The sequence below is a fragment of the Mobula birostris genome, chromosome 15 (assembly GCF_030028105.1).
Source record: "Mobula birostris isolate sMobBir1 chromosome 15, sMobBir1.hap1, whole genome shotgun sequence".
Lineage (NCBI taxonomy): Eukaryota > Metazoa > Chordata > Chondrichthyes > Myliobatiformes > Myliobatidae > Mobula > Mobula birostris.
In genome coordinates this window covers 22,864,252-22,891,415 of record NC_092384.1, presented here as the reverse complement: position 1 = coordinate 22,891,415, position 27,164 = coordinate 22,864,252, and the positions used below count along the sequence as shown (strand labels likewise).

Genomic DNA, 27,164 nt, shown 5'->3' with positions numbered 1-27,164 from the left:
GAGGAAGGCAAACGAAAGGAAGTTATAGGCCAGTTAGACTAACCTCAGTGGCTGGGAGAGTGTTGGAGTCAATTACTAAGGTTTTGGGGTACTTGGAGACTAATGATAAAATAAATCAAAATCAGCATGGTTTCTGTAAAAAGTAAAATCTTGCCTGACAAATCTGTTAGAGTTCTTCAAAGAAGTAACAAGCAGGGTGGACAAAGGAGAGGTAGTGAAGGTCATTTACTTGGATTTTCAGAAGCCATTTAATAAAATGCAATACATGAGGCCCCTTAACAAGTTAAAATCCTATGGCATTACAGGAATTGCAGTAAGAAGTATATATACTGTATATATAAAGTTGAATTAAATAAGTAGTGCAAAAATAGTGAAGTAGTGTTCATGGGTTCACTGCTTCTGAATCGTTGTGTATGTGCCTTCAGGCTCCTGTACCTCCTTCCTGATGGTAGCAATGAGAAGAGGCATGTCCTGGGTGATGGAGGGTCCTTTAATGATGAATGCTGCTTTTTTAAGGCATCGTTCCTTGAAGATGTAATGGATTCTGGGGAAGCTAGTGTCCATGATGGAGCTTACTGAGTTTACATCTTTCTGCAGCTTGAAAAGAAAAGGATTTAGTGCTATCCCAGTGAATATGACGAATAATACATTGATGACACCTTTGTAGTGTGGCATCATGGACTCCGGACACTTCAACAGTTCCACGACCATCTGAATGGTATACATCCAAATATTTAATTTACAGTGGAGATGGAAAAGAATGGTTGCCTCCCATTCCTGGGCATTCTAATACGAATGGAACCGAATGGTAGCCTCAGACATAGTGTCTGTTGGAAACCCACTCACACGGACTTGTACATCAACAGTAACAGCCACCATCATGCTTCCCAATGTAGAGTGTTTCTTTCTACTTTGGTTAACAATGAGAAAGCTATTTCAGACCTGGAGAGCCTCCTGGAGGAAATAATACAATTACACATGACGTACCTACAGAATATCTACAAGGTGAAGGGCTGACAGAAAAGCTAGGAAACCTAACAACGAAGAGGAACCTATCACTAACCACCCATCTCCCCTATATTTCCATGGTTTTTGGAAGGATTACCAGAAATACTGGATTAATATCATCCACAAGCCCATAAAGAAGCTCAAATCACAGCTTATATGGGTCAAAGATGACCAGGGACTCAGGTAGGCTGGCATTTACAGGATTCCCTATGAATGCAAAGCAGCGAATATCAGCCAGGGGAATGCAAGGTGGAAACCCGCTTCAAGAAGCGCAGGAGGGGTATCTGTTTGGATTACCCGGAGAAATCAGCAGTTGCAGAACGTTGCATTCACAATGGCCATAGGATTGACTTTGACGGTACAAAATTACTGTGGCTTTTGGGACTGCCTGGTAAAGGAAGCTGTTGAAATAAAACTGGAGGAAAAGAATTAAAGACAAAGGCCTCGCCCTAAGTTAAAACTGGAATTTGATTGCAAACAAGGCAGGAGAGCAGAAACATGGCTGAATGGGGTCTAACCAATCAGGAGGGACAGATTTTGGGGTATAAATACCACCTGACTTGAAATGTTGGGTATTATCCCTGATGAGGATGGTGGAGTTTGTCATTGAAACGTCGGTTATAATTGATACATATACCCAGCTGGAAGCCCAAAAAGTGTTTTTTCTGCAGCTTATTTCGATCTTGTGCAGTGAATACCAGATGTTGATGCAGCCAGTTAGAATGCTCTCTGTGGTACATCTGTAGAAATTTGCGAGTGTGTTTGGTTACATACCAATTCTCAAACTTCAAGTGAAATATTCACCTCCTTTATAACTGCATTAATATGTTGGGCCATGATTGAACCCAGGAACTTGAAATTGCTCACTCTTTCCACTTCTGATCTCTCCAGGAGGACTGGTGTGTGTTCCCTCGTCTTACCCTTTCAGCTCTTTGGTCTTACTGACCTTGAGTGCAAGGTTGTTGCTGCGACACCACTCAACTAGCTGAATGTATCTCCCTCCTGTGTGCCTTCTCGTCACCATCTGAAATTCTGCCAGTAATAGTTAGACCATAAGACTGTAAGACATAGGAGCAGAATTAGGCCAACTGGCCCATCAAGTCTGCTCCACCATTCAGTCATGGCTGATCCTTTTTTCGTATCCTCCTCAACCCCATTTCCCAGCCTTCTTCCCATAACCTTTGATAGGTTCTCCAATCAACAACCTATCAATCTCTGCCTTAAATACAAATTCCACAAATTCACCACCCTCTGGCTAAAGAAATTTCTCTGCATCACTGTTTTGAATGGATGCCCCTCTCTTCTGAGTTTATGCCCTCTTGTCCTAGACTCTCCCACCATGGGGAAACATCCTTTCTACATCTACTCTGTCTAGGCCGTGCAACATTCAAAAGTTTTCAGTGAGATCCCAACTCATCCTTCTAAATTCCAGTGAGTACAGACCCGGAACCATCAAACATTCCTCGTATGATAACGCTTTCATTCCTGGAATCATCCTTGTGAACCTCCTCTGGATCCTCTCCAATGCCAGCACATTACTTCTAAGATGAGGAGCCCAAAACTGTACACAGTACTCAAGGTGAGGCCTCACCAGTACCTTATAAAGCCTCAGCATCACATCCCTGCTCTTGTATCTACACCTCATGAAATGAATGCTAACATTGCATTTGCTTTCCTCACCACCGATTCAGCCTGCAAGTTAACCTTTAGAGTGTTCTGCACAAGGACTGCCAAGTCCCTTTGCATCTCAGATTTTTGGATTTTCTCCACGTTTAGAAAATAGTCCGCGTATTTATTTCTACTACCAAACTGCATGACCATGCATTTTCCAACATTATAATTTATTTGCCACTTTCTTACCCATTCTCCTAACCTGTCTGAGTCCTCCTGCATCCTACCTGTTTCGTCAACACTACCTGCCCCCCACCAATCTTCATATCATCTGCAAACTTGACAATAAAGCAATCTATTTCATCATCTAAATCATTTATATACAGCATAAAAAGAAGTGGTCCCAACGCCAACCCCTGCAGAACACTACTAGTCACTAGCAACCAACCAGACAAGGATCCTTTTATTCCCACTCACTGCCTTCTTCCAAGCAGCCAATGCTGTAACCATGTTAGTAACTTTCCTGTAACACCACGGGCTCTTAACTTGGTAAACAGTCTCATGTGTGGCACTTCTGAAAGTTCAAATACGCAATATCCACTGCATCCCCTTTATCTATCCTACTTCTAATCTCCTCAAAGAATTCCAACAGGTTCGACAGGCAGGATTTTTCCTTAAGGAAACCATGCTGACTTTGTCCTATCTTGCCCTGTGCCACCTAGTACTCCATCACCTCGTCCTTAACAGTTGACTCTAACATCTTCCCAACCACTGAGGTCAGGCTAACTGGTCTATGATTTTCTTTCTCCTGCCTTCCTCCTTTCTTAAAGAGTGGAGTGTCATTCGCAATTTTCCAGTCTTCTGGCGCCCTGTCAGAGTCAGCTTATCTTCTTCCGATTTACTTTGGCCAACTCCTCTCTCATACCACTGTAATTTCCCTTACTCCACTGAAATACTGCTACGTCAAACTTTACTTTCTCACTATCAAATTTCAAGTTGAACTCAATCATATTATGATCACTGGTTCTTAAGAGTTCTTTTACCTTAAGCTCCCTAATCGCCTCCGGTTCATTACATAATGCCCAAGCCAGTATAGCTGATTTCCTAGTAGGCTTAATGACAAACTGCTCTAAAAAGCCATCACTTAAGCTTTCAACAGACTCACTGTCTTGAGATTGATTACCAACCTGATTTTCCCAGTTGACCTGCATGTTAAAATCTCCCCTGACTAGCACAACATTGCCCTTTTGACACGCCTATTCTATTTCCTGTTGTAACCTGTGGTCCACCACCCAGCCACTGTTGGATGGCCTGTATCGAACTGCCATCAGGATCCTTTTACTCTTGCAGTTGCTTAACACAACCCACAAGGATTAAACATCTTCTGATCCTATGTCACATCTTTCTACTGATTTGATGCCATTCTTTACCAGCAGAGCCATGCCTCCCCCTCCGCCTTCCTTCCTATCCCTCCAATACAATGTGTAACCTTGGACATTCAGCACCCAACTACAACCATCCTTCAGCCATGATTCAGTGATGGCCACAACACCTTACCTGGCAATCTGTAATAATGCAACAAGATCTTCCACCTTATTTCTTATACTCTGTGCATTGAGATACAATACGTTGAGTACCATATTTGCTACTCTTTTTGATTTTGCATCCCTAATGTACTGATACTCACCCTGTTGGCTGTAACTATGTCCCATCACCTGCCTGCCCTTCCTGACAGTCTGACTGTATGCTATCTTTACTTTTTTTTAACATCCTGAGTCTCATCACTCCAGTTTCCACCCCCTGCCAAATTAGTTTTAAACCCTTTCCAACAGCCCAACAGCTCTAACAAACCTGCCCGCGAGAATATTGGTCCCCCTCGGGTTTAGGTGCAACCCATCACTTTTGAACAGGTCATACCTCCCCCAGAAGAGATCCCAGTGATCCAAGGACCTGAAGCCCTGCCCACTGCGCCAACTGCGTCTCAGCTTTCTATCTAGCTCTCGAAAATCTCTTTTGAAATGAAATGAAATATCTTTATTGTCCTTGCATAGTACAATTTGTCATGCACTAATACAGTGAAAATGGGTTTGCAACTCTTGTACTCAATGCTATAAAACAACAAATAAAATAAACAAACAATAAATAAAATCAAATAACTAGCCAGTACAAGCAATGTCCAGCAGTACCTCTTTGCTTTTCCTTCCTATGTCGTTGGTACCAATATGTACCAAGACATCTGGCTGCTCTTCCTCCCTCTCCAAAATGTTGTGGATGCGATCTGAGATGTTCATGACCCTGGCACCTAGGAGGCAACATACCATCTGGGTGTCCCATTCATGTCCACAGAACCTGCTGTCTGTTTCCCTGACTATTGAGTCCTCTGTCACTACTGCTCCCTTCTTGTCTCTTTTTCGCTTCTGCACCATGGACCCATGCTCAGTGTCTGTAACCCGGTCGCCGTGGCATTCCCCTGGGAGGTCATCCCCCACAAAAGTGTCCAAAGTGGTATAATGGCCACAGGTGTGCTCTGCTCTAACTGCCTATTTACATTTCCGTTCCTCCTGACAGTCACCCAGCTACTCGCCTTCTGCAACTTCGGGTGACTACTTCCCTGTAACTCTGATTAATTATCTCCTCACTTTCCTGTACAAGCCGAAGGTCATCCAGCTGCTGCTCCAGATCCCAAACACGGTCTTCAAGGAGCTGCACCTGGATGCACTCACGCAGATGTAGTTCCCTGGGAGACTTTGGGTCTCCCAGGACTCCCAACATCCGGCATGAAGAACACACAACCGCCATTTACTACACCAGCTACAGTAAGAGAAAAACAGAAAGAAAACCTTAAGAGAAGCTTACCCAGAGCCAATGCCTCTTCTAAGCTGAAGCTTCCTTTGAGCCAAAGCCTGACGCTTCTACTCTCGCCCATTGGCCTACTCCTGACAATGGCCACTCCGCTTGTCCTTCCTGTACTTTTATTTAGTTTGCAGTACTCTGCTCCTGCTGTTGATAGGGCCTTTGCAATGGCCAAATGCCCACGAAGCTCTCTTTTTAAACAAGCGTCGCCGACCTGCAAGAAACCTCTTCTCCCACTGCTGATATGGCCTCTGCAAATAGTTGTGTTGTCGGCAAATTTATAGATGGCATTTGAGCTATGCCTAGCCACACAGTGATGGGTGTAGAGAGTGGGATAAGTACACATCCTTGAGATTTGCCACTGTTGGCTGTCAGTGAGGTGGAGATGTTTTTTCCAATCCGCACAGACTGCGGTCTTCTGGTAAGGACGTTGAGGATCCAATTGCAGAGGAAGGTATAGAGGCCCAGGTTTTGGAGTTTTTTCTATCATACCTGGAGGAATGATTGTGTTAAATGCTGAGCTGTAATCAGTAAACAGCAGCCGAACATAAGAATTAATATTGTCTAGGTAATCTAATGCCGCGTGAAGAGCCAATAAGATTGCATCTGCTGTAGACCAGTTGTGGCAATAGGCAAATTGCAGTGGGTCCAGGTCCTTGCTGATGTAGGAGTTAATTCTAGCCATATCCAACTTCTCAAAGCTCTTAATCACTGTAGATGTGAATGCTATTGGGCTACTGAACAATGGTCGTTAAGGTAGCTCACCCTGCTCTTCTTGGGCATTGCTTTGTTTGTTGCCCTTTTGAAGCAGGTGGGATCTTCCATCTCTAACATATGTCTTTGAACACACCGCCAATTGATTGGCACAGTTTTTCAGGGCCCTACCAGGTACCCCGTCGGGGCCGAGCGAGGGTTCACCCTCTTGAAAGACTATCTAACATCGACCTCTGAGACAGACATTACAGGATCACCAGATGCTGCAGGGATCCTCATAGCTATAGTTTTATTTTCTCTTTCAAGCATGCAGTTGAATTCAGCGTACATCAAATATGATCATTTTAAACAGTGAAGAAGGCTTGAAGTACCTGATGGCTTGGTTCTGCTCTTATTTTCTTGTGTTCTTTTGTAGCTCATGCATATTGAAGGCTTAGGGTTTTAGTTGAAGTCATTGCTGTTTTTCCAGAGAGAGTTAACAAGATATCATTAGTAAAGTTAAATAATTTAGAGGTCATCTTCCCCAAGATTATGCATGTCTTATCAATACAGTTTCTCATTCTTGTAATGTTACTTTCCTAGCCTGTACCACATTGCAGAGTAAATAAAAACTTAAAACATAAAATAGTACAGCGCAGGAACAGGCCTTTCGGCCCACAATGTTGTGCCAAACCAACTAAAAAGTAAATCAAAACTCCCAAAAGCTAATCCCTCCTACCTACACAATGTCCATATCTCTTCATCTTTCTCACAGTCATGTGCGTATCTAAACTTCTCTTAAAAGCCTCTAATGTGTTTGCCTCTACCATCATACCAGGCAGAACATTCCAGGTATCCACCACTCTCTGAGTAATAAACTTACCCCCACATCCCCTTTGAACCCACCTTCTCTCACCTTCAGTGCATGCCTGCTGACATTAGATATTTCTAACCTGAGAAAAAGATACTACCTGTCTACTCTTACCTATGCCTCTCATCATCTTATAAACCTCTATCAGATCTCACCTCAGCCTCTGTGCTTCAAAGAAAACAACCAAAGTTTGTCCAGCTGCACATGCCCTCTAAACCGGGCAGCATCCTGGTAAACCTCTTCTGCACCCACTTCAAAACCTCAGTATCCTTCCTATAGCGGGGCAACCAGAACTGTAGGCAATACTCCAGATGTGGCCAAACCAGAGTTTCATAAAGGTGCAACATAACCTCTTGACTTTTGAACTCAGTGCCTTGACTAATAAAAGCAAATATTCCATAAGTCTTCTTAACCACCTCATTGAACTGTGTAGCCACTTTCATGGAGCTATGAACTTGGACCCCACATCACTCTGCTCAGCAACACTGTTGAGGGCCTTTGGTCAGCAAGACCAAAGAACTGATTGTGGACTTCAGACAGAGTAAGACAAGGGATCACCAGCCAATCCACATAGAAGGATCAGAGGTGGAGAGAGTGAATAATTTCAAGTTCCTGGGTGTCACTGTCTCTGAGGACCTAACCTTGTTGCAACATATTGGTGCATTTATAAAGAAGACAAGACAATGGCTATATTTCATTCGGACTTTGAGGAGATTTGACTTGTCAACTAAAATACTTGAAAACTACAGATGTACTGTGGAGAGCATTCTGGCTGGCACTACTTATTTTTAACTTGACTACAGGTTTCCCCCGCCATCCGAAGGTAGAGCGTTCCTATGAAACGGTTCGGAAGCCGAAATGTCGTAAAACGAAGAAGCAATTACCATTTATTTATATGGGAAAAATTTGTGAGCATTCGCAGAGCCAAAAATAAACTACCAAATCATGCCAAATAACACATAAAACCTAAAATAACAGTAACATATAGTAAAAGCAGGAATGATATGATAAATACACAGCCTATATAAAGTAGAAATACTTTTCCACAATCATTACTGCACTGTTCTCTGTAGCGAAAATCTCGGGCAGGCGCCGTCAGCAGAAAATCTCACGCAAGCGCGGTTGGCAAAAACATGGCGCAAGCGCTGTCCAGTAACCTTTAAGCTATGAAGCTGCCAAATCATATCAAATAACATGTAAAAATACACAGCCTATATGAAGTAGAAATAATGTATGTACAGTGTAGTATCACTTACTGGAATTGGTTCAGCGCTGAGCACACTGATGATGGTGTGTTAGATTGAGTTGTCGCAGGTTGGGTGGTGCAGTGGCTACCACCCTCCAGGCCGCCGACAGATACCGAACCGCGAAGCACGCAGGGGTACAGCGGTGGCTGGGAGGCATCCAGCACATCTTTAAGAAAAAAGCCGAAATAAACATGCTAATTAATTAGGTGCCGCCGGGCACGTAATTGTCAGCCCAGATCAGTGCCGATTTCGGATTGCGTCGTCTATGATCTGGGCCGACAATTACGTGTCAGGTGGCACCCAATTAATTAGCTTGTTTATTTTGGCTTTTTTTCTTAAAGATGTGCTGTGTGCCTCCCGGCTACCGCTGCATTCTCTGTGAATCGCGGGGTGGTGGGACACTGGGGTGTCATCTCGTCGTCTGTTTCCATTAGAGCAGTCAGCTCATCTTCTCATAGGACTGCCTGCCTCGATGTCGAAGGTTGAGGTTCGTCGTCGACTGTGGCTGATGCGGAAGGCTTGCTTGACTGCTGAGCCTCACGCATTTTTCTATCATACAGTTCTTTGTAAGCACTCAAACCATCCTGCAAATATCCCCTAAACCTACGCACTCTTTCAAAATTAAAGTCGTACTTTATTATTGCAGCGAAAATCTCACGCAGTTGCTTCACGTTCAGTTCCTGGACAACTTCACTTTCGGTCCGTTCGCTACTGCATTCAATTTCAATTGTTATCCTTTCCTCTTCCAATTGCATCAGCTCTTCAACTATCAGTTCTTGGTCATGGGATTCCAAAACCTCTTCAACATCATGTTCGTCAGCTTCCACAAGCCAAACTCACTTAGTCCTTACTTCGTTCACCATGATCGAAACGCTTAATTATGTCTAGTTTTATGCTAAGTATAACACCCTTATGAGCTCTTTTAGGCTTTTCCAATACCTTAGAACTCATCTTGCAAACAGCTGCTCACAGGCACGTGTTTAAGCAATGCCAGTGAGAATACAGTTCCGAATCCGGGGAGAGCGGCTGCTTGGGGTGCGCGCTGCCTTTTATTGCGCGCTGATTTTTTTTTCATAACAGTGAAAACACCTTCTGAAAGCGAAAACAGGGTACTAATGTAGGTATTTCGTAACAGTGAGGTTTCGTAAAGCGAATGTTCGAAAAGCGGGGGACACCTGTATTTGATATTTAACTATTATATACTTAATATAATTCAGATTTTGTTCTCTATTTATTTATCATATATTTCATTGTACTGCTGCTGTAAGGTTAACGAATTTCACAACATATGCCGATGATATTAAACCTGATTCTGATTCTTAACAGTGTACTGTCTCCTTGCATTTGCCCTACCAAGGTGCAACACCTCACATTTATCTGGGTTAAACTCCATCTGTTATTTCTCTGCCCATATCTGCAACTGATCTACAGTATATCGCGCAGTATTCTTTGCTAGTCTTCTACACTATCCGCAACTCCTCCAATCTTCATATCACCTGCAACCTTACTAACCCACAAATATACACTTTTGTTCAGGTCATTTATATATATTACAAACAGCAGAGGTCCTTGCACAGACCCCTGCAGAACACCACTCATTACAGACCTCCAGCTTGAATAAGTTCCTTTAACCATTACCCTATCTTCTATGCACAAGCCAGTTCTGAATCCAGAGAGCCAATTTGCTGCAAACCTCATGCATCTTCTGGATTAGCCTCCCATGAGGGACATCGTCACATGTCTTACTAAAATCCATGTCAGCAACATTCACTGCCCTACCTTGATCAATCTCTCTCGTCACATTGTCAACAAAATCAATCAAGTTGGTAAAGACACGACCTGCCTCTAACAAAGGCATGCTGACTCTCCTTTAATTAGGCCATAAGTTTCCAGATGAAACCTATCCCTAAGAATTTTCTCCAGCAATTCCCCTACAACTGACGTGAGACTCACCGAGCAATCTTGTCTCTTGCCTTCTTCAGTAACCTGGGGTAAATCCCATTAAGCTCTGATATCGTATCCAGCTTAACACTCATTAGGACACCCAACACTTCCTGCTCATTGACCTCTATGCGCCCTAACATATTTATACACTTAGCATTGATCTCCTGGTCCTGCATGTCCTTTTCCTTGTTAAGTACTGAAGCAAAGTACTCATAAGTATCTCACTGACATTCTCCACATCCAAGCAAATGTTCCCTTCTTTATCCTTGAATAGTCCTACCCTCTCCCTGGCTATCCTTTTGCTTTTGATGTATTTATAGTATGCCTTGGGATTCACCTTCATCCTACTTGCCAGAGTCTTTTCATGGCCCTTCCTGGCTTTCCTAATTCCCTTCTTTAGTTCTTTTCTGGCCTCATTATAATCCTCACGAGCTCCATTTGATCCTAACTTCTGAAGCTTTATATACTTTTCCTTTTCCTTCTTAACTAAATTCATCATCTCTTTGGACCTCTTACCCATTTCTGCCAATGTTATTGGTGTCAATATGCATCATGACCTCTGGCTGTTCCACCCTCCCCCCCTATGAATATTCTGCAGCTGCTCTGATACATCCTACATCCTAGCACCTGGGAGGCAACACACCATCCTGGTGTCTCTTTTGCAGCCATGGATTCTCCTGTCTGTCCCCCTAACTATTGAGTCCTCTATCACTACTGTACTACCTGACTTTACCCTTTGCTGCTGTTGTGCCCTGATGGGGTCATCTCCCCATCTTCCCCACACCCAGCAGTATTCGAAGAGGTATACTTAGTGCTGAGGAGAATGGCCACAGAGGAACCCTGCACTGACTTCTTAATCCCCTTATCGCTCCTGGTGGTCACCCATCTACTGTCCGAAGCCTATACTCTAGGTGTGTCCACCTCTTCAAAAGTCTCATCTATAATGTCTTCAGCCTTCCCAACGATCTTGAGTACAAATAACTCCAGCACCAACTCCTTGACCCGGTCAGTCAGGAGTTGAAGTTGGGTGCACAGATGAGGTCATCAGGGAAACTATCAGGCGTCCTGAACTCTCACTTTGTACTTCAAAAAAAACTGCTTGTTTCTTCTTACCTGTATCTCCACCAGTTCTTACCGAAGCTTTCCCACTCTATCACTGGCACACTCTGACAATGGACACTCTACTTGACCCTGCTTTCCTTTTATTTGGTGCTAAGTTTAGGCCTCTGATGCTGACACTGCACAGTGGAAAAATCTCATTTTCAAGGACTCTTCATCTCATTTTCAAGGACTCTTCATCTCATGTTCTTGATATTTATTGCTTATTTGTTGTTACTATTATTATTATTATTTCTTTTTGTATTTGCACAGTTGTCTTTTCCACACTGTTTGTCTGTCCTGCTTGTATGGTCTTTCATGGATTCTTTTAGGGTTATTGGATTTATTGAGTATGTCCACAGAAAAATGAAAATGGGTTGTATATGATAACATATATGTACTTCAATAATAAAGTTAGTTTGAACTTTGAATTATTCTGCGTGTTTATGGAGAAAGCCTGATATTTGTCAAGTAATACTGTATAATTCTGCTCTATAAATACTTCCTGTGCCATTCCGTGTCTTTGTAAATCCAATAATGAGTATAAAGTTCATTCATATTCTCTTTAGTGTGGATCATTAACTGCTTTCTTTAAACTTTTCTTCTGTTCAGCCGCAATCAATTCAAATTGCTATTAGTCCATCCACAGTGGTCTGAGTTGTGCTCCACATCCTGCTTTGTCAAAGTAAGTCCAGCATTGTTTTCTTTCATTATTCTTTAACTATTTCATTTATGTACCCATGCAAAAATTCTTTCAACAACTTTGTAGAGTACATAGTATAGTTGCATTGTTGATCTAGAGGCAGGAACCTGCAATGCACCATTGCAGCTGGGAATTTAAATTCAAATACTTACGTTGGGAAGAAAATCAGCAGAAGGACTATGAAACTAATTGGATTGCTGTTTCAAAAATAACCTAATTCACTCAGGTATTTCAGGGTAGGAAATCTATTATCATTACCCAGTTTGACCAATATGTGTCTCCAGATCCACCTGTGAGGTTGATTCTTAATTTCTTCCTCAGTTCAAGGGAGTTGGGGATGGACAAGCAGTAGATGATACTCATATCCTATGGAAAAATATTAAATTCCTTATTTCTTAATGAAAATAAAGAATATTTGTTTAAACATTTTATGGTGGAAAATGTTTCCTCTCATCTCAATTGTAAATGGCTGACATTGTTCCAGAGCCCTGTGCCACCTCTAGATTCTTCAGCCATTAAAAACCCCAACAAGCTCTCAAATAATCTTACTAATAGAAAGTTTCCTGTAAATCAAAGAGTAAAGATTAATGGGATAAAATTTGATTACAATTAATTTTATTGTTTAAATTGTGCTTTTGTGTGGGAAAATTTGATTCAGAGAATCCTTGTTCAGATTCAATAAATGTTCAATGATAGTGGTTTGCAAACAGGAACTTGGTTAGCTGTGCTGTTACTGCTAAATTTACATTGATCTTCTTGCGTTCACTGCTCATGTTACTCCCATGGCTACACTTGTTAAACATTGTGCAGACTTGCACACTACTGATGCTAGTGAGAAAATGTTCAGCATATTGTCTGAAATAAACAAAGTGAATCTCAGCTATTTTCTTCATTTGTTTTTGTCCTTTAGAGTTGTCCCAATTAAGCAGCTGGTCCTGCTAACCTATGGCCAATTAACTGGAACTTGTTGCATTAGTAAAAAGGGTTCTTTGCACTATAATGGAAGGCTGTGTTATTGATCACTTCAGGAGAAATCGTACCACTGGAAAATGGACTCGGCATATCCGTCGTAATTCGTTCTTAGACACTCATCTAATTATGCGACTAATTCTTCCCACACATTCCCTTCCTTGCCAAGATAAATTTGATCTTTTGGGTGCAACTGTTAGTTATTCATAGTAGTTCAAAGTACGTTTATTATCAAAGGATGTATACTTTATGCAATCTTGAGATTTGTCTCCTTATAGGCAGGCACAAAACAAAGAAACCAAATCGAACCTATTGAAACAAAAGAAGACTGCCAAACACTTAGTGTGCAAAATGTGTAATACGAAAATCATGCAAACAATAAAAGTTAGCAAGTAGCATTCAGAACTGTAGTTCATGGAAGTGAGTTAATTGCAGTTCACAGCCTCAGTTCAGTCCAGAGACGAGTAAACCTCGCAGAACAGCAAGCTGAACACCAGTCCGATGCTCACCTCTAGCCCTGAAACCCTGATCTTTTCAAATCTGGCCTGGAGCCTAAATCACCCAAACCTCAGGACATTGCTCGCTCTTGGACCCAGGCTCCACCTCGACTCTGCCTCACCTCACTTCTGCCACATTGAATTGCCTCCAGGTCCATTCCAGTAATGGCCAATGGCCAAACACTGGCTCATTCCCCACTCTCTGACCCAGACCCTACCACCTTGATTCAGCCTGAACACACTTCACCATAACTGACCTGCTAACTAAAAATGCAATATGTGACTTTACGGTATTGAAGTGTATTTAAAAGAATACTTTGCTGATACAAGAAAAATAACAGAACGGCTTCAGGTCTCGCAGGTTTTTCAAACACCTTCGAAAGGTCAGAGGATACTTAATATAACAGGGTGTGCTTTCTACTGGCATGATTTCTAATGGTGATACATCAGTGGTGATACTGGTGGGATCATTGCAGGGCATCTGCAAAAAATTACTCTTCCAATCCTCAGAATATCTGGACTTTTCTGAAGAACTGTATATTCCTTTCTCCCCCATCATTGAGACAGGTAAATGCTGGCCAAACTCTCTCTTGCCGTGGAGTTTAGGAGTCTGGGTAGATTTGTGGTCAGAGCTAGGGTGTGGATTGTTTCTCTATTTTCTGCTCCCATTAAACTCATTGGAGAGATTAACCAGACTTGGTCTTTATTTCTTGGAACAATGAAAAATGAAGGGTGAATTACAGAAGTATTTAAAATTAGGATAGGCACAGATAAGACAGCCAGCAAGTCTTTTCCCCAAAACCAGGGGCATAACATTGTGGGTGAGGTGAAAGAATTAAAAAAGGACCCAAGGGGCAACTTCTTCATGCAAAGGGTGGTGATTATATGGTACAAGCTGCCAGAAGTGGTTAGGGCAGATATGACAGTATCTTTTAAGAAGCACTGAATAGGTACATGGTGAGATGAGTCTTAGAATGACATTGGTCACACATAGAAAATTAGGACTAGTAGTTGTATTGCTCCTTGACTCTCAAAATTTCCAACAAAGTCCTGAAGTCACTGGAGTTATACTGTTTGTCTTCAGGGTTGAGGCCCTTCTTGGGTATATGTAAAGTGTCTGAATAATAGAAAACCAGGCTCCCTGTGGTGCCAAGGTAACATTTCTGGGTATAAATCACAGCAACTTAGTTTTCAATATACAAGAGATTCTGTAGATGCTGGAAATTCAGAGACACATACCAAATTCTGGAGGAACTCAGCAGATCAAGTAGCACCAATGGAGGGAAATAAAAAGTGAATGTTTCGGGTTTAGAGTTCTTCCAGCATTTTCCGTGTGTTGCTGTAGTTTTCAATGTACTTTTGTCAATATCAAGAGTTTGTTTATAAGAGATCCAACCTGAATTACTGTTAAATGGACGGTTGCAGCACGATGTGTACGGGCTGAATCGAGGTGGCAGAGCCCGGGCCCAAGAGCAGGGAATGAGCTAATGTTTGGCCATTGCTGGAGTGGACTTCCAGGTGATTCAATGCAGCTGAACCGAGGCAAGGCAAGTGGTGGTGAGACAGTGGGGCCCAAGCCTGCAATCAAGGAGATCCCCAAGATTTGAATCGAAGCAACTGGACCCAGACGCAAGAGCAAGATACAACCTGAGGTCTAATCGATTTAAGCACTGGCCTAAATTGGAAAGGTCGGGTATGGGCCAAATTGATCCAGGCTCAACAGTGTATCAATGCAGCAGGCAGGGCTTGGTTTCGAGAGCGTGGAATGACCTAAAGTTTGCACGATTTAGGCACCAGGCCAAATTGAAAAGGTTGAGGTGTTGGGGCTGGAGGTGAGGGACGGGCTGGTTCAGCTTGCTACTCCGTGAGATTTACTCATGCTTGCACTGAAATGAACCTTGTGACCTGCAACTAATAGACTCCTGAATCAGCTGCTGTGATGTTTGGCTTTGTGGCTGTGGACTCACTTTCGTGAACTTCAGTTGTTGCTTGCTTTTATATTTGCACGTTTTGTTTTTTTAAATTTTGTTTTCCTGCACATTAAGTGTTGACGGTCTTATTTTAATGGGTTCTATTAGGTTTCTTTGTTTTGTGGCTGCCTGTAAAGAGATGAATCTCAAAATTGTATACATACATTGATAATAAATGTACTTTGACTTTAAATACGATATATATTTAGCACACCAGAAAAGGTACTCTAAGGCTACGTCCACACTAGACCGGATAATTTTGAAAATGCAGGTTTGGCGTAAAAACGATAGGCGTCCACATCAGGTGTTTTTGAAAATACCTCCATCCACATTAAAACAGGTATTTAAGTGAATCTCCTCCTACTGGGCATGCGCAGGACACATCTACAGAAAACAAGCGAAGAGGAAACGGTATACTTGGTGCGCGTTTGTCCAATTACAGACTAGAAAAACTTAAAAGGAAGTTGCCAAACGATGGACAGCTGTTAGTTCTCGCGCAGGAGGACTTAAAACTAAAAAAAAACAAATACTGGAGCGTATGGAGATAACCGACCGGGAGTTTGCAGACAGAATGACTCAGCTGATGCCAAATATTGAAAAACTGACTAACTCTGTTGCAGAGGGATTTGCAATGATGAGGAATATGATTGCTCCCCACCCCCCAGTACTTTTCACCGCTACAATACCAGCCTCACAGCCACTACAATAGCTACACATACGGACACACAGACCCCCGGGTGGCCCCATCACCATCTTCCCCACTCCCACAGAGGGGTCACCCTAGAAACATTTCCTACAGCCATAGTCTCTTCACCGATGAAAGGGACGACAGCTACAACTAAATGCAATAAGGCTTGTTACTGGACAGAAGTGAAATTTGCTGTTACCTCATTTGTTTGCCTTTTGCCATGTATTATTTTGCTGTATTTAACATGTGCAATAAAACGAGTTACTGGGCAAAAGTGATTTTATTTTTACCTAAGTAAAAGTGAAACTTACAATTTTCCTTTTTTGGCCTTAACATTTTCATGTCTATGCCAAACATAAACTACTACTTAAAAATGACATTTTGGAAGTAGTGACAATTGCATCTATTGAATGTTTGCACAAGCAATACATAATAAAGCACCTTGTTAAATGTATAAAGCATGTCTGCATCAGTGTTATCTTGTATTTGCATACAATGTTACATCAGGCTGTTACACACCTATTGTCATATATTGTTGTTGTGGTGTTTGGAGGTTGCGTTCAAGAAAACAATGAAATGCTGCGCTGCTGCCACCATCTGTTCCGGCACATCATGACAGTGTTTTTAAAAAGCTCCGGTTACCCCGTACACACTACACCGCCCAACTGGCGGTTTCAGATTTATACACTCTGGAGAGCGTTTTAGAAAAGCTCAGTTTTCGGGGGAGGAAAACGCTGTTTCACTGTGGACGGAGGGTCAAAACGAAGAGAAAAAGCTTCAGTTACGGATTTATCCGGTCTAGTGTGGACATAGCCTAAGTTCCAAGAAGTAGATTTACTTAAACACATACAAGTGAGATAAGTTAATGTGTCACTGACAGAGGCTAAATATTCTTTAGCTACTAATCTATTCAGCCATACTTCCAGTGAGAAACAGAAATAGACAAAGGATCAGAATCCGATTTATTGCTAAGAAATTGTTTTGTCTGTACTGCTTTGGTCTGTATTATCATACCAGTGTTAACAGCTGGATGTCATAACTACACCTGAAATTATGAAGTGCTTGGAATTAATCCAACACTGAACTAACTACTTTTCTAAAAAGGGGTTTTGTTATATTTTCAGTCTCAGCCTAGTACCCGGTGAGCAATTTCCCACTTGACAAACAACTCTGTAATTGATTATAAACTGGTGTTTTCACTGGGTTTATAGAGAGACATGTACAAGAAAAAGGGTTAACACGTTTAGCAAATGTATGTATAGTTCTACTTTTCTAATGTGATATTTACTGTTGATTGGAAATGTTGACAATGAGCACTGGATTTCTCCCATATTGTTTTGGCAGTTTATAAATCTGATGCATTGTTTTAACAAATGCTTATCTGTTAGATTTCATACAGGTCTATTACAGGAAGGGAAGGCTAATCTCTTCAACATCTGGAATCAAAAATGGAGCATGATCTGGTACCCCTAAGGTACAAATGTAAATTGTATGAAATGACTGCAACTCAGCCACCTGAATTTAAGTTTTGCTTTTCTGGATGTTTGCAAATTTGATGAACAATGTAATATTATCTAAATTATACAAGTAGACAATGTGTAAACTTTTTTGTTCTGTTCGATAAAAGTTCATTATACAGATAATTTACTTGGTACTGTTAGCGATTTCTAAGTGTTTTGCATAAACTGATTTTAGTAGGTTACTAAAACCCTATTTGTTGAATAATGGTTGCTTTTTACACAGGCAACAATTTAGATAGGTAGCCAATTGACCAACATTAATAATAAAAATGATTTTTTTTAATAGAAGCTACATAATTGTTTCTGTTGCATCTGTAAATATTGCACTTAGCCCAAATGTTGTTTTTGAGTGGGAGAGGAATAAAAGCTTTCTTCTCAACAGGGAAATCACTAAAGTGCCATTAGTTGTTACTTACTTAAGTAACATTGAGTTAATTTACTGGTAAGAATGTACATGTTGTTATCCAGTAAAATGAGAATATACCTTTACAGTTGTTTATTAAACATTGAACATACCCGTGAAGTGGTTTTGATTTTAATTTTTTTATTCATGACATAGTAAGCAATATTATATGCACATTTTGACAATATTTTTCAAAAGCAGGTTTGGTCAATATAAATAAATAAAAATAACATTGCAAAATAAGATGTTCATTCAGGCTTCTTAAGTTTTAATAATATATATAACTTTTCCTAATACGGAGTTGCATACAGTTCATAGCCAATGTGGTGCCATTAACCTCAAAGATCTAATTATTTATGGGACCATGGATTCTCTCAATTCCAACAGTGATTTTGATAAGTTAAAAGTTCAAGACAATCCCAGCCATTTAGTAGTCATCATGTCATCAAGCTATCTACAGAATACTCCAAAACTAAACCAGGAAGTTACAAGAATGTTTTATTACTGAGACATGCCCAGGCAATTAAAATAAATGAAATAAGAGAGAATGGATCAGTAAACCAAATTAAATAATTGAGAAGAATACAGAACTTTGGATTATTAACAGAATAGCCAAGTAATATAGAATGGCATTTGATCTTAGTTTTAGACTATTTTACAATGAGAATGATGTGTAAGTACCTAACTCAGAATCACTGAAGGCAGATCTTAAATTGTTAGCAAGTTTTAACTGTGTGTACTAAATGTAGCAGTTTAACTGAAAAATCTTGAAGTTGTATACATAAAATTAATGGTGTGTTCAATTTATTGTGTGTTTGTAAATGAAGGATCAATAATGAAACTTGGTTAAACAGACTTGACAAGTTTGAGCATTAACTTCCTGTGCTACAGGACTACCCTCACAGATGGTGGTCATAACTTGGAATATGCTAGTGAGATCATTTACATCATTAAAAATAAGCAATTGCCCAATTTCAACTCCCTTCCTTTCCCTGGTGCTCAACTTTTCTTCCTTCAACAATGTAAAACACCACAGGAAGAAATGTCAGATTTTTGGCCCTTAAGTGTGAAGTTTTAGAAGTCTGATGTAAGAACAAGATAAGGGAACTTTTATTGAAGGACAAAATTCCTTCACGCTTTCTAGACATGTATATTTGCAGTGGCAGGGTGAGCTCTTGGATTGTGTTAGTATACATTTACCATGTTAACCAGCCTTTAAAGTTATAACATAGATAAAACTGTTCATAGTAAAGCAATTAAAACAAAAAAATGCTGAATGAATTTCAAATAACAAGAAAAATTACAAATGAACTATTAACAAGCTTTCATATAGACAGTATAATAGGTTAAATATCTGAAAAATAAATCTCAATATTGTTTTACTAATCTGTTGTCCAGTTCTAACCATGTTTAGAATAACAGTCATTTTCTTATAAGGAAAAGGTTTTACTAGTTAGAAACAGAAATTTGGTGAGATCAGATTTAAGTTTCATTTGACTTGAACAAGATATAAATTAAGCTGGTGAATAAAAGTTAAGCATATTTTGTAACCTTCTGGAAACTAATGTTTCTACACGCTTTCCTTTCATTCCACAAGATGGGCTAGAATATCATTGGTACTTAAGATCTCCATCTACTGAAGCTGTTTCCTAAGTAAACACCTATCACCAAAAAGACTAATCACATTATTTTTTAAAATAGTTTTAAAATAGTGACAGAAAATCACTGCATACAAGTACAACAAATGTAATAAAATAGATTCATTTCTGTTGCCATTTTCCCCAGATTAGTTCCCTAAAACAGGAAATGAGACTGATTTATAATATCCTTTCTTCAACAATAGTTCCATGCAGTGACTATATTTTCGAGCAAATGGTAAAGTTAACTGGAAAACACAAAGGAAGTTCATTTAATTTTAAAGAACAAACTGGAAGACTAATTATTTTTTATTCCCTTTCAACATGTAATTTTGGTTTCACATGCAAGAAAAGTTTGCATTAATCCTTATAAACATTACTATAATCATTCCTTTCACAAAATATGATTAAAACGCATGCATGGCCATAAAATACTCACACCATTATATCTTCTGACAATTAATATTTAATATAAACAGCTCTCCTTGTAGTTCAGTTATTTAAAATTTATAAATGTTTATCATCAATTCCTTAGCAAAATTTCTTTCTATTTGCATTTCCTTCATATTTCACAAAATCTGCCTAGAAACTGTAATTTCTGATCCTCTTCTAATCTAAGACTTAACTATTAACTAACATTACTTTCAATCTGGCAACAAATAATTACGTGTTATCATGCATTAACATCAGAAATTCTTTGTGCACAGATTTCCATTTTTTTTAATCCAAAAGGTTATCTGCACAAACTCAACCTACTTTTAGCAACTAACTAGAATCACTGAGAAAACTTTAAGATTGGTAAGCTCTGGTAATATTGACAAATATGTTGAAAATATTCCAGTTCTAAAATTTATTTACTATAACTAGAAAAATGATGAATTTCAGTTTGAAATTAGATTCACTAAGCATTTATTTCTATTAAGTAATGGAAGAGGGGTTAGATTGATCTTGGAGTAGGTTAAAAGTTTAGCATTACATTGTGTGCTTGAAGAACCTGTATTGTGCTGTACTGTTCTATGTTCAATGTTCTATTAAAAATACTTTGTTTTAAGTTATAGTCTGTTCCAAACAATTTTGAGAATTACTGAGAAAAGATACGTACTGAAGTAAGATTTTAAGGGTATAGAGAATTCAGTAGCACAAACCTTGCAATGCTGTTGTATACTTGCAAACAATCAGAGACAAAATTAGAAAAGGTAAATAAAAATAAACTATGGAAATGCACACCAAAACAGGAAAGGACAGCTTGGAATGACCACTGTTACTACCATTCATAGTACTGCACAAAGCTACCTTATTTCAGGCAGTTGGCTGGACAATATGATCCACTCTTATATTTATCATGATAATGTGTCAAAAACACCAATCAAGTTCAGGAGCTCAAAATATGTTGATTCTTTACTGTGCTGTCATTTGCAAGGGGATGCAAGACTTGTACTGCAGTTAGTTTATGATAATGATAAACTAATAGCTCAAGGGAGAAATTAGGATTCCAAACCAAACTAAAATGTTCTTTTAATAGTTAGATACCCATTACTTACATTTAGCCATTTAACCAATTTGTCATGTGACTGTTTATGATTCTTGAAGGCCTTTAGGTTCAGCAGTTTTGACACAAATGTTTCTGGTGTTATTTGACCTGTCTTAAAATTAATTTTAAAAAAAATTAAGCATTATATAGATGCATATTAAATGAGAATCATGTTTCTGTTAGTTTGGCAAAACAATATGTGTAAGTCTTACAAAGTTACTGAGATGGAATAAATAGTTGCTAATCAATACATGTTTGGGATGTATAATACAAACTGTATATAGAAACCTGGGACAGAAAGTATAGAAAATCCTTTTTCAAATGACAACAGATTCAAGCTCAACATTCTGATTTATTGCAGGATAGAATAGATTTCACTTATTTTTTTTAAATCAAATTTGTGACAACTTCAGTGTCTCCTAAACTAAAGCCTAATGTGGTGTAAGCAGTCAATTTGCACACTGCAGGCTCCTATAAACAGATAATTTCACTTCTCAAGGATTAAATTTTCGCAATTTGTATATTAGAAGTGCCACTTAACTGACTTCTGTATTTGTATTGCAGTTTAGGTGCATTCATTTTTAAAAAAGCATATACAATAGGATCTCGTTATGTTTTTATGTAGTAGTGAGTTTTGAATACAATTCATTTCTTTCCTTACTTTCAGATTTATTTACAAAATTCTGTCTTTTTAATTCTAGGTCATTCATCTATATTTAATATATTTGTATGATTAGAAGCAGGATTCTATATGTAGCTTATCATGATTGTGTAATGGCTGTCCATTTCTTACCTTATATTCTTTTCTCCCATAAGTTTGGAAATGTTTACTTTCTGTGTATACACTTAATTCCCTCACTAATGAAGCTACAGCTAATATCTTTACAGATAGTTGAGATTATCACAGCCTTTGTGTAAAAAAAAAAAAAAAAAATTCTTACCTCTCATATGTGGTAGTCTTTTTTTTTAATGTGCCCATGCGTCCTCTGCTCATGGTCCCAATGGAAATAGTTCTCCCTCCCCATTTACTTCACCAAATCCTTCTCCTCATCCCCAATGGCATAATGTAGTATAATAAGTAAATGTAATTAATTAACCCATTGGATAATGGACTGATGAGCTTTAAATTTAAAAATAAAATACAAAAACTTAAAAAAACAACCAACGGTGATGGTCTTTTCATATTGCTGTAAAGATACTAATATGCCATACCCAAAGAAAGTTTGTTAAGTGCAGTATTTCCCACGTTGTTTGTTGAGGATCCTTCAATGTGTAAGAGTCCAGAATGATTCCAGTCAAAAAGTGATTACATTCCCTGGCATAAAATATTTCTTCATATGATAAATTAAAGATGAGAGATGCTAAACCTACAACAATATTAAAAAGAGTGTTTCTACATTTTAAATTATTATCAATACAAACATACAGTCAAGCTGTGATAATCTGAAATACAATTATTTAGAAATTCCAATAGTTTGGAATCTGGATCACTAAGTAATGCTTTCCATATTCCCCTTCCAACTCATCAAAGCCCAGGTTTTCACATTTCCTTAAAGCTCACAGGGAAAATTATAATTAATGACATTCCATACTCCAGACATACTGTTAATTTGACACTGCCAAAGTCCTGAATGTGATAGATTATTGGAGTTTTGCTGCCTGTAGAATATTAGACATTAAAATAATCAAGGGATATGGGGTTGGTCTAGGCAAGTGGTGCTGAGGTAGAAAGTCGTTTTTGAACTTTTGAATGGTGAAGCAGACAGCAAAGTACTATTCCTGTGTTATATTGGAATTGCACATTCCAATTATCAAATCACTTATCCATTCTGATGATGCTTTTAGAAATGCAACATCAGTTCCTTATCCCACTACACTTCCTCATCCTAACCATTCTCAAAAATGCAAAATGTCCTCCAGCAAAGAAAGGGCATCTGAAAGGCATCACAGAAGACATTATTAGTCGGGGCAAATGTCACAGCAAAGCTTAGACAGGAGAGACCTAAGGCCTTATCTACTGAAGCTATATTGTTGGAACTGAGGAATAAATAAAGGGATGATTACATTTATGGGACCTTATTATAAGTCATCCAAAGGTGGAATTTAGAGGAATAATTTTGTAGAGATAGCAGACAGTGCAAGAAAAAATAAGGTTGTGATATTAGGGGATTTTAACTTTCCACATATTGACTAGGACTTCCATATTATGAATAGGATAAGGTTTGTCAAATATGTTCAAGAAAGTTTCCTTAATCAATACATAGAGATCCCAACTAGATAGAGTACAACATTGGATCTTCTTTCTATTAGGGAACAAGATAGGGTAGGTGACAGAAGTGTATGTATAGGGGAACACTTTGGATCTAGTGATCATAATTCCATTATTTTCAAGATAATTATGGAGAAGGATAGGGACATTCCTCAAATTGAGATTCTGGATTGGTGAAAGGCCAATTTTGATAGCATCAGAAAAGATCTAGCAAGTGCAGATTGGGTTAAGTTGGTTTATGGCAAATGGCTTAATGTCAACAGTGTGTGTGGAAAGCTGTCAAAACTTACAGCAGGGTCTCAGCCAGCTGAAAACATGGGCTAAAAAATAGCGGATGGAAGTTAATGCATTCAAGGATAAGGTGTTGCACTTTGGGAGATCAAACCAGGATAGGTCATAGTAGGTCATACACAGTGAACAACAGGACACCAAGGGATCTGGGATACTGATCAGTAATACCCTGAAAGTGGTGTCACAGGTAGATAAGGTCGTAAAGAGAACTTTCAACATATTTGCCTTCAGGCTAGGGTTAAATCAGGGGTTCCTTGGTGGCACAGTTCGAAGGGCCAGAAGAGCCTATTCTGTACTGTATCTCTAAATAAATAAAAATAAATTAATCAAAGTATTGAGTACAGGATTTGGGATGTTATGATGAAGTTGTATAAGACATTGGTGAGGCCCAATTTGGAGTATTGTGGACAGTTCTGTCACCAAACTACAGAGAAGATGTCAATAACATTGAAAGAGTACAGAGAAAATTTACAAGCATCTTGCCGGGACTTGAGAGCCAAATTATAGGGAAAGGTCGAATGGTTAGTACTTTATCTTTGGAGCACAGGGGAACGTGGAGAGATTTGATAGGGGAAAGGCAAAATATTTAAGAAGAACTACACTTAGATGTTGGTGTGAGTGTGGAAGGAGCTGTCAGAAGAAGTGGTAGATGTGAATTCAGTTTCAACATTTAAGAGAAGCTTGGATAGTTGCATCGATGGGAAAGATATGGAAGGCGGGTGTGGTCCAGCTGCAGGTCGATTGGAGTAGGCAAAGTAACATTTAGGCATGAATTAAAAGGGTCTATTTTTGTGCTTTAGTACTCTATGATTCTTGTGATGGTCAAATTAAAGCTATTTAGTTATGACTTTCAGGTGTTCAACTACAGTCAGTTTATGGCATAAATTAATCTGGGATCCAGGAGGAAACAATGCTTTCACAAACTTTACAAGACAAAAGTAGAGTTTTTTTATAACTACTTCATAAAATAAAATGGAATATCCAAAAATTACTTCAGGTGAACAAGGTTAAGGTTTTTTATGGAATAAATGAGAAGTACCTGTGATTTCACTCTTTTCTGAGTGACCGAAATGTGCATCAGCTGTGAAGAAATACGGAAACTGGTAAATTGTGCAAAGACAAACTCCCAATTTAATGTAGAATACTCTTAGTTTAAAACAGTATAATTGTGAATGCAAATAAATTAGATAATACAGTAAGATGGTGAAACAATATCATTAGGTACAATATATATCTACATCAACAGATGTAGCAGAGCAATTTAAAATATTCCTTTATACAAGAGAATGTCCTGTTAAGTATTCTTTCCTAGAAAGTTTATTTAAAGAGCACAGAAAGAGCCAGATAGCACATTATTTAGTTCTTTGATCCTATTTAATTATAGTTTTCAAATCTTTTCTGGAGGTATTACAATATTTTCCTCTTCAAACTATTAATCCAATTCTCTTCTGTATGTTTACTGACTTCATCAGCGCCACACTTTAAAGTAAGTGCATTAGATTGTTGCCTGGTATGACCTATGCTGCCATTCAATAAAATAGCTGATTCTCTACTTCAAGTCACCTTTCCTCATTCAAACTACAAATCCCTTGTTATCCTGAGTGTTTAAAACAGTGCATGTCATCTCTAGCAACACACATCAAAGATGCTGGTGAACGCAGCAGGCCAGGCAGCATCTCTAGGAAGAGGTACAGTCGATGTCTCAGGCCGAGACCCTTCGAAGGGTCTCGGCCTGAGACATCGACTGTACCTCTTCCTAGAGATGCTGCCTGGCCTGCTGCGTTCACCAGCAACTTTGGTGTGTGTTGCTTGAATTTCCAGCATCTGCAGAATTCCTGTTGTTTGTATGTTATCTCTAGTTAGTTTGCCAGTTATCTTAAAACCTTGTCCTTTTATTACTGACCCTTCCTCTGTTGGAAAGTTTTAAATTAACTTTCTCTTATCAAAACTTCAGATTTGAACATATCTATTTTTAATCAAAGCCAAATACTTTAATACAGTAAAAGAAGATTTTAAGAGCTAGACAATTAGCTTTATCATGCTAATACAAAGTCAGGAATGCTAAAGTATCCAACAGTGTAATTCACCAGACCAAAAATGGCAACTTTACCATAATTGATGTATACAAAATGAGAGCTCTTTGTACCTATGTCCGTGGTATAGTTCATATATAACACACTATCTGTATAAAACTCCGAGTAGCCATCATTTCCCAGGAGGAGAGGATGGTGGACTTTTATTATGAATCCAGTGTCGTGTGGCCAACCATCTAAATAATTACAATCCATTGATTTATCAACTTGTTTACCTGTGACAAACAGATCAAAATTTATTACAAATTGCTATGTCTACATTTCACATTTACTTCTATTATAACAAGTTACAATATCCTTCCGAAGATACATTCTGATTTCATGAACTTAAATACCCAACAGTTGCAATGATTTGCAACACACTGACACACTCAAAATTATCCCAAGGGCCTGTAAATGCTATTTATTCTTTAATTTCTAAACTCACCATGTTGTGTATTTAACATTTCAGTAATATTGTAAAAGTATTGTTTGATTAAGCATTCTTGTTGTTTACAAAATGCTTTGTGGGTTATCTGTAAAAGTATGTAAATGGCATTCGGCATCACACCACCATGTGACATGTGTGTGTCTCGCTTCCTGCAGTCTCAGAATCAACTCCTACAACCAACACAGAGGAGGCTGTTTCACATCCACAAGTCCCACCTGCCAAGCAGAATGAGCCCCTTGTCAGGAAAGACATTATCCCACAAGAGTAAGAAAGCCTCCATAGCAATTAAATCTTTAGACCTGAATGGTACAATTTAAAATTGACTATTCTGTGAATGTCTATATATTAGTTGTATTGTAGTATATTGTATATTGAGTTAGAGTTTATAGATAAGCAGAGAGGAGCGTTGTGCATTTAATATTTTAAGTAATATTTGAATAATATTGTAAATATATTGTTTAATTAAGCCTTGTTGTCTACATAATGCATTGCAGGTTATCGGTAAAAGTACATAAATGACATACATCGTTACGCCATCACGTGACACATGCACCACACATACAGTAAAAAGTGAAGTTAGACTCATATTCCTGACTCTTTATTTCCTGTAAATAAGTTTTAGGTTTTGAAGTTACAAGACTTAACACACCACACATATCCAAAAACACCTTTTATAGAAACTTTTGTGAGCTACAATTTTTCTGTTATACAATCTCATTTCTCACTGGATGGGAGAGCTGAAATAAGGAAGTCAGCCATGCACAAGTGAACAAACATTCATAATTTGTTTTACAATCTGCAGCAAAATTGTCAGTAAGTATTATCTGTTTAGAGTTTT

General features: G+C 38.9%; 1 protein-coding gene across 1 annotated transcript in view; it reads left to right on the top strand.

The window, feature by feature from the left end:
- plekhg4 (pleckstrin homology domain containing, family G (with RhoGef domain) member 4) overlaps positions 1–17,819 on the top strand; it is a 172,797-nt gene extending 154,978 nt beyond the window's left edge. The window contains exons 23-24 of the mRNA XM_072279420.1: positions 11,938–12,010; positions 17,541–17,819. Of these exons, the coding sequence (XP_072135521.1) occupies positions 11,938–11,982 (45 nt within the window). The 3' untranslated portion in view covers positions 11,983–12,010; positions 17,541–17,819. The remainder of the gene's footprint in view (positions 1–11,937; positions 12,011–17,540) is intronic.
- The last annotated feature ends 9,345 nt before the right edge of the window (positions 17,820–27,164 follow it).